Below are 11,081 nucleotides of genomic sequence, written 5' to 3' on the forward strand. Positions count from 1 at the left end.
CGCAAGAGGAAATGAATTGCTAACACCTGTGGAAACTGATTTTGCTGGGTGACACCACCAGCACATTGTTGCCAGCTCCAGCGCTGCAGTGCTGGGACTTTTGGGCAGCCACATCTGTTCCCACTGGGGAGCTGCCCCAGGGCACTTCTTCCAGAGGGCATGTGCTGTGTCTTGTGTTGTTAGCCTCATGGCAGTTTGGGGATGGGACCGGAGTATCAAAACAGTTAGCTGTCCCTGCCATTAGAATATCCCTTCCATTATTCAGTGTTTCTTTGTCCCTGCTGTTAGATCTGTAGCTAGTTTTGGAGTTAAAACATGCATCTGGAGTCTTCTTTTCTCCTTCACTAAGGGAATAGTGTCAGAACCTCGGGCTTTAAATGGGCAACGTGATCAGATGAATGGTGAGTTTTGAGCAGTGAAGTTATGTTTTCATTTATCATGTTTTGTGCTATGATTTTTTTTTTTTCCCCCATTTTGTATTAGATTCCTACTAAGCTAAAAGAGGCATTGAAAACCTCCAAGGAATGCATAGAAAAACGGTTAACAGAAGAACAGAAATTGGTAACGTCTGCATTTCTTTACTGTATTTCCTACAGACATTCCATTTCCTCTTATCACTTTTACATGGTGAAAGTGAGTTTTTACTCACTCAAAGTGACTTTGACTAATAAAGTCTTTCATCAACAGATTTGCTTTCCCAAAAATGCAGTACAAGGAGCTGTAGAACATCTGTTGACTGTATGGTATTTCACTGTTTTAAGTGGTGCAGCTTCACAGGCAGTGGCTCCTAAGTTAAATGATCATTTTAACTGCAGGATAAGGCTCCATCCTCTGCCAGCAACAGTAAAGATAAAACCTAAAAATGAAAAAAGAAAACTAAACATGTAAAGTGACTACAGTGTGTTTTCTTGTACCCCAAACATATGCCTTGTCTGAGAACATTTAAGATCTTAACATGGTCTTTTTCTGTTTTTCCCTTCATTTTGAAGATTCACCAGCACAGACGGCTGACAAGAGCTCAATCTCATCATGGCTCTGAAGAAGAAAAAAAGAAAAGGAAGATCTTAGCACGAAAAGTAAGCAATCTTTAAATAGGTTTCTCATACAGAAAAAGATATGTATCTTTTCTGAATGTTTAGCATGCACAACCACAGGTATGCTGTCTATTCTGTCCTGTGTTTTTCTGTACTACTTCCTGATTGTTTTCACTTCTGTAGCTAAGCAATACACTTCCTAAGAAGTTTAAGTTACAATGGTAGCTGACTTGCATATTGGTTTAACCTGGTTGAGGTTGCTGTATGAAAACAGGCTTATTTAACACCTCATACACAGAAGGCATGTGTATGTGTATGTGTATGTGAAGGAAGCCTTTGCTGCTTCCTTCTGCCCGGTGAGGGTATTGGAGCCTTTTGTAGTCTGCTTTTGCAGCATGCTGTCTGTGTTTCTCTTCCTTTTCGTGCGTCATTTTTCTGCCTTTCCCTTGTGATCAGAGGACACTGGAGTTGCCCTGCTTGCTTGCCTGGAGATATCTGAGCACAGAACAGCCTTGCTGCTGTGGTCATCATGACAGCACATGTTGGGTGTGGGGAGAGGGATGCTGGGCATTGATAAGCCTTGTGTGATACAGTGGGTGGCTGTTACAAATCTGTGTGTCAGTGCAATCCTTATCATGGAAAGCAATTATTCATTCCCATCTTCTGTTTCTTCTGCTCTTTTTTTAAAGAAGTCAAAACGCTCTGCCTATGAAAGTGGGGAAGAACACTCAGCAAAATACAGCAACTCAAATAACTCAGGTAACTACAGAGAGAAGAGCTTGCTTCTACACAGCTATGTCAGTGTTTTTGTTGTTGCTGTCATTTTCTGGCTTGAAAGATCCAGGGTCACCATCAGTTTACACATTAATATTGGATAGCCAGAGCCTGATACCACTGTTTTGGGTATTTAATAATAGATAAATCAAGGGCTGAAAAATATTGTCAGTGTTAGATTTTCAGCTGCCTAATATAAAGCAATATGTCCTCTCTTCTATCCCCCATTCTTCAAAAAAAAAAAAAAAATCAATCTCTTCATTCTGTTTGACATTTGAGTGGAATAATAGTAACATCCATTATTTGGGCCATTTAGTAATGCAGCGTTCAGAGAGAAACTCTGTGGTGATCTGTATTCTGTAGTAAGGTGTTAAGATGGATGAGAAAATTATCTGTTTAATTGCTGCTTCAGTGCCAAATTCTAAAACAACAGAGCCTTTGACAGGTCTTCATTTAGTTAAAAGGAATGGTTGGTACTACCGAACAGTTTAAGAGTTGACTTGCCTGGCTAAAATGTGTCCAAAAGCAGCCTATTGTGGAATAGTCAGATATCACAGTAACTTGTGGAGTACAGCAACTGACTGAAAATCATCTCTTAGAAGGAGAAATGGGGTGCCATCCATGCAGTGGCACAACTCTTAAGGAGAACAGAATTTGGACGCTGAAATCCAACAGCCTAAGCAACAGAAAAGAAGTGTTTCCCATTGAGGAATACTGTTGAGTGTGCTTCTTATGTGTTTGGACCTCCTCTGATACTGTGTACTGTTAAGTCTCTCTGTTCAGATCAGGTCTGAGTGACACTGTACGTATGAATGGGAATCTTTCCCAAGATATCAGTGGAAGCAGAACTGGATCTTCAGTCAATAAAGTTGGCCTGTTTCCAACAATCTGTCTTGTCTGACTGTGTTGAATTTTAATGTCACAGCTTTAGTTACTAGACTGTTGTTTTATTTAGCAGGCTCTGGGGCGAGTTCCCCATTAACATCTCCATCATCCCCCACTCCGCCCTCTACAGCAGGTAAGTTCAAGAGTCATTACAGTGTTTGTCTTTTTTCTTTGTTTTTTATTCCCCCATCCCTGCAACTGTGGGTGTTATTCCCAAGGATGGCTAGGGGATGGTGGTTTTCAAGGATTGAACACAGAGATGACATTTATCTTGTGTCAGCCTGAGTGTGGGCATTTGCTCTCTTTTGAGGGCCATAGAGAACCTTTTATACCATTCTTTTTCATTTAATAACCTTTATTGAGATATACATGATAGGATTTACCCTCAGAGTGTAAGTGCTTGCTTAAACGTCTCTATTACTCCAGTCCTACTGACATTGCTACTTTCCAGACATTTTCTGGCCCTCATGTTGCAGTATGCATTTGTTCTGATGTTAATGGTCTGTTGACTCTGAAGCACTATTTGTTGATCCCTTGTTTTTGTGTATTGTCTCTTTACGTCTGTACTGCTGTGATATAGTTTCAGGAATTTGGGGTGTGACAAATTCAGTGGCTTAGGCTGCCGAAATCTTCCCAGTTCTGCTACAGCCCATTGATAACACCAGTAGAACTGGTAGGAACAAGTCGGAAACTGATTTGGGTTGAAAATAATATCTTTAAATTTTTTTCCAGTTCCCTCTTCCAATTTGCTGGGTAGCTGTGCAGTTTTGCTAACTTAGGGCAGGTGGTGGGAAGTGGTGAAGAATCTGCTTGAGTGGGCAATAGAAATGTTCATGAAGTTTGATTACAAATCTGAATATTGAACACTAGTGGACGTGCTTCAATCTGAAAGGCTAGAAGAGGAGCACTGGTAAACATTAACAGCAACAGGTGCTAATGGAATACATTTCTAGAAGGGAAGCAGTCCATAGCGTTGCCGATTGTTATGATGACTCATGCCGTATGATTCCTAGTCCCAAGAAGTTTCTACACAGCACAACTTGTTAACTGAAGCGATGCAATCAAATTTGTGTTTGCTGTGGATGGTCTTTCAAAGGACACTGCAGTCTGTGTGATGTCATTGAAATCAGTCATGCTGAAATTCAAATTGGTCATTTCTCCTTCAAGTTGAGGGTATGTTGAAGTGTATATTTTATGAACTAACTTCTCCTAGTTAGTCTGAACAAGATAATTACTGTTATTGTGTTGCACAATTACAGCGCTGTTCTCTGGATGTACAACTCTTAGCTGGAGGGTTTATTTGCAGTTTTTTATGCTTTAAAAAGGAAGTAGCTGAAAATGCAAAAGAAAACCTTATGCCTCCAAAATGGACAGATGTTTAGACAACATTTTTTTTTCTGCAGTAAAACTACCTTTTACTTACGTTTTAACGTGTTGGAACTTGCTTGAAAGCTTTTTCAAGTTTTGAGCACGTGATGCAGGTTTATGTGTAGATGCTGCTCAGATGGCTAAGAATGGCTCAAGTCTGGGCTCAGACCTTGGCTGTTGGTCAAACCACATTGTCACAGTGTGTCAGTCATCCTGCTGCCAGTGTGCTCATGGTGACTCGTGGTGATCAGCCCCGTTGACACAGTGCATGTTGCCCTACTGCATTCCAACTGGAAAGCGCTTTAGTGTGCTGATGGCGTTGATGCATTTGATCAGGTATAAAGGCAAGTGTCACCATTTCAGGAATGCTTTTGTGAGTAGGATTCATAGAAGAAACTTCAAATATTAGCTCCAAGAGAAAGCTAGTGTGCTTGATTTTTTTTTCACCAGCAATGTTGTAGTTTTAGCTATTCTAAACAAGTATGCTATTACTGACTCGGTGAAAGACTCATCGGCCCCATGGTAGGACTTTCTTTGTGACAATTGATGGATCTATAGGTTGTATCTCTCTCTTCCAGTTTCCTTGTACTCACTAAGGATATTTACCTCTAAACCAAAATTGCTTGTGGGTATCGGTGTGGTGAGATGACAATCAGAAAGGGAATGAGGCTTTCCATCTGTCTTTCTGTTTTGGTCGTGGTTGTGTTAGAATCATGGCGTCTCAGAGCATCTTGCTGATAAGATGCTGTAGCAAAATGAAGACTGACATGGAAAAGTGTACCCAACAGAAGCTCTTGCCCTTGTCCTGGCCTGTAACCAACCAAATCAATGTAGTGTGTGGGTATGTGCAGACAGAGACTGACCAAAGGGGAACAGGCTCCAGGCTGACATGCCCTGGGGAAGTAACCCACTTCAGGGGCTTTTCTCACATGTTGAGACGTGCTTTGTCTCTGAACAAAGGCCTTGTGAGACTTAGCTTGCAGTAGAGTGCTTGGTATAGTCAATGCAAAAGATACTGTCCTGGTTTAGCCCCAGCCAGCAACTAAGCACCACGCAGCTGCTCGCTCACTCCCCCTGCCCCGATGGGATGGGGGAGAGAATCGGAGGAGTAAGAGTGAGAAACACTCCTGGGTTGAGATAAGAACAGTTTAATAATTGAAATAAGGTAAAATAGTAATGATAATAATAACAATATAATAATGATAATAACAATAATAATATACAAAGCAAGTGATGCACAATGCAATTGCTCACCACCTGCCGACCGATACCCAGACAGTTCCTGAGCAGCGATCGCTGCTCCCTGGCCAACCCCCCCCAGTTTCTATACTGAGCATGACGCCATATGGTATGGAATAGCCCTTTGGGCAGTGGAGGTCAGCTGTCCTGGCTGTGCCCCCTCCCAGTTTCTTGTGCACCTGGCAGAGCATGGGAAGCTGAAAAGTCCTTGACTAGCATAAGCAGTACTTAGCAACAACTAAAAACATCAGCATGTTATCAACATTCTTCTACTAAATCCAAAACACAGCACTATGCCTGCTACTGGGAAGAAAATTAACTCTATCCCAGCCGAAACCAGGACACATACTAAGAAAGAAAATGATTGCTGGCTTCAGCTGTCTTTGTAATGATAGCTGCAACTGTAGGATGGAATGCATGACCTGCTTTGAGGGGAAAAGTGTCTACTAGAAATGCAGGCTCTCGTGGGCTTTTCTCATTGACTAGAATGTTTTGGGCTGGTTTTGTTGCAGATGCTCGCCTAAATGTCATCTTTGAAATACGTTGTTTAGATCGTGGCAAGTGATTCTAATGTAATTTCCCGTGTTTCTGACATTCCCCCTTGAATGTTTGATTATTTTTTTTCCACTTGCACAATTCTCTGCTTTCTTGAAAATCTGTTATTTTTCTTTGTGGCTGTGAGCTGTGGCTAGGATCAGAAGGGATGCAGAACACTGTGATATGGGTTATTTAAAACTTCACTGCATCTTCTCTAAATCCAATAAGCACATAAAATACCAGCGAGCTCTCTTACAATAGAAAGAAGTTTTGAGGAAGCCATTTTTGCTTCCCCGCGGGAACAAAAGTGGGAGAGTTGTACTTAACTTTAGCTATCATTTTCTGTCCCGGTTGTTCTGAATCCTTCAGTACGACATACGTTTCATAGACACCCATATGGTGCACCTTTTCGGCTCTTTACCTTTCTGTAAGACAATCTGAATGCTTTAGCAAGCGCTGTTCTTGAGTGTCTCTGATCCATGGAGCTTAAGTGTAAATACAGGTGTTAATATGACAGGAAATGTTCCTTGAACTGAATGGATTTCATCTTCTATGGCTAATCTTCCTGCAGATTTCTTGCTAAATCTCTCTAAATGCACTTTAATCCTGTAAAGTTTGAATTGTGGCATGTGCAACTGAAAGCATGTGTGTTGTATTTGTTCATCAAGTATAATAATGCTTATAGCATGGAAAATTGTGGTTCGTTATTCAGAATCAAAGTATTGTATATGTAATATGAAATAATCAATCTGCTATCCTCATATTTGTTAGTGAATAAGAATGTATTGATTTTTGTACTAACTTTTCAGCTAATGGTATCTGTTTTTCTTACTTTGACACGAGAACCGGATGATTAACTTGTGTCCTCTCTCTTTCTCTGCTGTCTTCAATAGAGCATGCATCATTTTGAACGTGAATTTTCGGAAAAGTAAGCTAATGCTGATTTATCTCTTTAAAGATGCTCTGTTTCTGTATGGGAAAGCTGAATGCAAATCTTGAACTTGCTTAGTATTGGGAGGGAATAGAAGAAAAAGATCTGAACATTCTTATGGATTATTTTAATGAAATACAGCATCTTTAAAAACTCTATCACTAAAATGATTTTGTCTGCATCCCATTCTCAGCCAACTTTTTAATGCTGTTTGCACAATTACTGCCACTTAAAATTCATAATCAAGTTTTTGTTTCAATTCAGGCATCAAGTTTACAACATCTGATTTACTTCCTATTCCTTTTAACACACTCTCTTAACAAAAATGTCCCTGTAAAAAACCCTTGGTAAGTTCTTGTTTGAGTGTTTTATTCTAACAACTGCATGAATGAGTAGAATGTGTGTTTGCAGGCAACTTCTTCCAACATATGTATTGGAAAGGTCTAGTTATAACTGAGCTCTTTTCTCAAATGTTTTTTCTAGTAAATATAGGAAAGTATTTCACTGTTGGACAGAACAATTTAATTTGTAGATGTAACTGCATGAGTACACCAGCATGAACTAAGATTTCCTTTGCACCACTCGTGTCAAGAAGGGAAGGACAGCTTGGTTTTGATTGACTAATTGAAATGAATTGATTTGAAGATTTTCAGAACCGTGCTCTTAATTAATGGGTTCACTATGTAATGCTCATAGCTAATCAGATACCATCCTAAAAACTGTATGTATTTATGTTTTAAGGCAGAGCTCAGGTGTAAGAGTATCATTGTCTGTAATCAGCTCTCAGGAGTTTAACTGTATGATGTTGTTGGCAGCTCAATTTCAATAATAGTCCTGAGGAATTTAACAAATTGCCTGGAAGGAAGGTGGCCTCTCCCCCTAATTCCCTGTCTTTTCTGCCACCATTGTAAAATAACCGGACCAAAATTGGAAGATAACACACAGAATCTTGATCTAATAATACTTAGTGATCCAAGCACTTTGTGGCTTTTCTGCCCCTCTCTCTGTCAAATGTGTACCTTCTTTCACTGCATATGTTACTGTTGTATTAGTGTTCCAAACAGAGCCACTGTTTTCATGGTCATTCGCTATTGCATCTTGTACGACTACTTGCATAGCCTCTTCAACCTCACTGTGCAGTTCCAGTGAAAAATCTTGTCTTTGTTCTCTGCAGTTCTTGCATCTCTTTCAAGCCATTTAATTTATGATTAGCTGGTCTTGGCTGTCTTACAGCAGTTCATCTGATCAGTTTGGTGATAGCATTGGTACGCCAGTCCTACAATGTTCTGCTCTGACCGCTTGAACCACAAAAGTGGTTACTTTAACTGTTCTTGGTCTTGTTCTTCCTTTGGCAAAGTGTCAAGATTTGCTTTGCTGCTCTTTGCTGACAGTCTGCACACACATGACAAACAGAAGGACTCTAACCTAGGGCATGGGTTTCCAGTATTTCTATTAATAAATTGACTTACATCTTTGGCTAGTGTAAAAAGTAGATTTGGGTAAGTTAGATGGCCTCAGGGCATCGATATGCAATTTATTTCCATTTGTGCTAACAGTGTGTAATGTTTTGTTTACTTAAAAGAGTTGATCCACGTGCAACAGCCATGTTAAATTGTTTCAGTTGATCTCTGGTATTTCTACTAGGACTTGAGTGTTTCCTCTGGAAGGGAGGAGAGTGAAGATGAGCCCGTATGTACTGCCATGTTTTGTTGTCAAGAAAGTTTTCATGCCAATGAGAATTTCTTCTGAGGAGTTGGAAGTACTAAAATCACAGCATGTATTAATGTACACTGGCAAAATTGGATGCTTTGTGTGAATACTCAGAATTTTGAGCTTGCTCCCATATAGGAAAAGTCTCTCTTCAAAGGCTGGTACAAATAGAAAATGAGGCAGCTTTGACTTATGACTTTCATCTAGTGTAACTGCTCTTTTTAATTACAGCAGGTATTTTTTTTGCTATTACTTGTTAGTCTGAGAGCAGGTGTTAGTGAGGAATCGAGAGAGAAGTGGAGCACAGAGAACTTTACCTGCTTTTTGTTTTCCGTAGCTGAGCTTTACCCTTCACTGAATACCTCTTGAGTCCGTGTGGCAGGATGTCCTTTAGCTGCTTGGTATTTGCCTACTTCATAGCAAACAGTTCTACTTCAGTGCCCATAGTTTCTTAGTTGGCCTCATGTTGTTTTGCTTTGTTGTCCTTTAGTATTGTAGTTCTTGCCACGTACCAGTATATTCCTCTTTATAGGTTAGAGCTACTGGAAGCAAATGTTAGACTATAGGTGCCATTTATCTCTCTGGTCTTACTATGGAATAACTCATGATCTAGATGATGGGGTTAAAATTCACTGCTAAATAGTTCTAAGATACTAATCATTATGCCCGTACTCATTCCAGAACGTATGAGACAAGACAGGCCCATCATTCCCTATATAGCTAGTGATGGGCTGCAGATGTCACCTTCATGTGGATGTCTTGTGGAATGGCAAGCGATCACCTCTGAAGCCCTTTGCTCTTAGTCCTGCCTGGATCTTTTGATTGATACTTGCGTAGAAATGTTGGCGCGATGCGCAGCAGCAAAGTTGCATAAGATCAGGGTGTTTGGGTGAGCTGATTGGGACAAACAAGGCAACTTGCCTGGATCTGAGCTGCCAGGAAGCACCTCCAGGCAGGCCCTCGCTGCTGGGCTCGCTGCCTGCGTGCACTGCTGTGGGCTCTGGCTTCCAGGGAGTCAAGGCATGAAGAAGCATGAGATGGATGTGACAGGGGCAGAAAGCAAGGGCCAGAGTGCAAAGGTGACTGGTGGGAACACGAGAGGCAGGCAAGCGGTGTGAGTGGCAGATTGTTGTGATTCATTCAGCCTGTGACACAAGCATTTGTTACAACATGTTCAGAGAAAGTCTGACAGTATTGTGGAAGCGTAAAACACTTCCAGAAAACTCTATCTGCAGTTAGTACTTTAAAAATGGAATATAATCTGACCAAGCAGTCATCACAAATACTATAGCGACGTGGTCCTTTGTAAGAATGTAAAGTTAGCCATGTAAATAAGAACAGGTAGTAGGATTTGCTTCCAGTCTTTGTTACTGTTCATGACCCAAAGAGCAAACTGTTTCACTGGGGACAAACAAGAGAAGCTGAAGCTGGGAAGTCCTGTTAAGTGATCTCCATTTCCCTCAGTGCAAGATGACACCGAGTCACATTTTGCATCCCCGAGCACTGAGGCACTTCAGGCTTCATGTCAGAGGTGTCTCAGATGACGTGACTCACCTGCAGATAGAGGGTCTTGATCACTTTGGCATTTTTCATCTGTTCTGTTCTTCACACTCCACTGGCATTCAAGGAATGACGTGAATAATGCAGGACTGACCAAGTCCAGCTAATCAGCTGCAGTCCTCTGCAGCATGACCTCCCTGGCATAATCAAACCACATCTTCTCTCCTCAACTTAACAGGACCATCGTCGATACCCCCAGCACCGCCACCGCCGCCCCTGCCACCAGCAGCTCCTCCTCTGAGTGCAGAGGTGCCAACGCAGCCAAGCCCGCAGCCTGACGTCAGTGCAAGCCGAGGAGCCTTACTCAGCTCCATTCAAAACTTTCAGAAAGGAACTCTGAAGAAAACACAGACCTGTGACTACAGTGCTCCCAGGATCAGCTGAGGCCACTGGTCACGCACGCCAGGATTGAATTCCGTTTCCCTCTCCTGTGCTGTCTGGGAACAAGACCCTCCTGACCGGCAACTGATCCACCAGCATATAGCGGCTAATCACACTGTAGCTCCGTTTACCCCTATTTCAGCTTTTCTTGAGTAGCAGCACTACCCTGTCTGAATTGCGTTGCCATGCTGTGATAAGTACTCCATTCTTTACTTGGTTTCAAGAACTTTGTTCTCTAGCTACAGTTTCAGGGGTACAGCAACTTCTATATCGCTGAATAAAAATCTGAAAATAGGAATGACCATGATCATGGTGAATTAATGCATTTTTTTTCTAGCTCTATTCCACCCCTTTTTTCAAATTACAGGAATGTAGTTTTAGTCTGCTCAGTTTTTCAACGCTTTTCATGCAGTTGTAACTCATCTTAATTCTTGTTGCACTGAATCAGCAAGTTTTGGTTTAGATAACCCAATACCCTCCCCCCCAACCCTTAACACATACTGCACAGGTGAGGGAACTGGAGAATTAAGTCTTATTCCCACCCTATTTGCTGGTGGAGTAAAAACACTGTTTCATTAAACTTGTTTAAATGGACATCCTACCTGTAACTCTAAGGGAAAGTGCTTTTAAATGAGGAAACAGTTGAAATGGGACTTAATAGG

At 41.3% G+C, this 11,081-nt stretch overlaps 1 protein-coding gene across 18 annotated transcripts in view; it reads left to right on the forward strand.

Annotated features, from left to right (window-relative positions):
- Positions 1-10,726, forward strand: part of PXK (PX domain containing serine/threonine kinase like) — a 37,713-nt gene extending 26,987 nt beyond the window's left edge. For 6 of the 18 annotated variants that reach the window (XM_075713997.1, XM_075713999.1, XM_075714000.1 and 3 more), the window contains 5 exons: positions 484-561; positions 990-1,076; positions 1,724-1,793; positions 2,764-2,826; positions 10,217-10,726. In XM_075713997.1, coding sequence (XP_075570112.1) covers positions 484-561; positions 990-1,076; positions 1,724-1,793; positions 2,764-2,826; positions 10,217-10,422 — 504 coding nt within the window. In that variant the 3' untranslated portion in view covers positions 10,423-10,726. The other 12 variants (XM_075713998.1, XM_075714001.1, XM_075714002.1 and 9 more) reach the window with 7 other exon arrangements.
- The last annotated feature ends 355 nt before the right edge of the window (positions 10,727-11,081 follow it).

Source organism: Pelecanus crispus, chromosome 7 (genome assembly GCF_030463565.1).
Source record: "Pelecanus crispus isolate bPelCri1 chromosome 7, bPelCri1.pri, whole genome shotgun sequence".
NCBI lineage: Eukaryota > Metazoa > Chordata > Aves > Pelecaniformes > Pelecanidae > Pelecanus > Pelecanus crispus.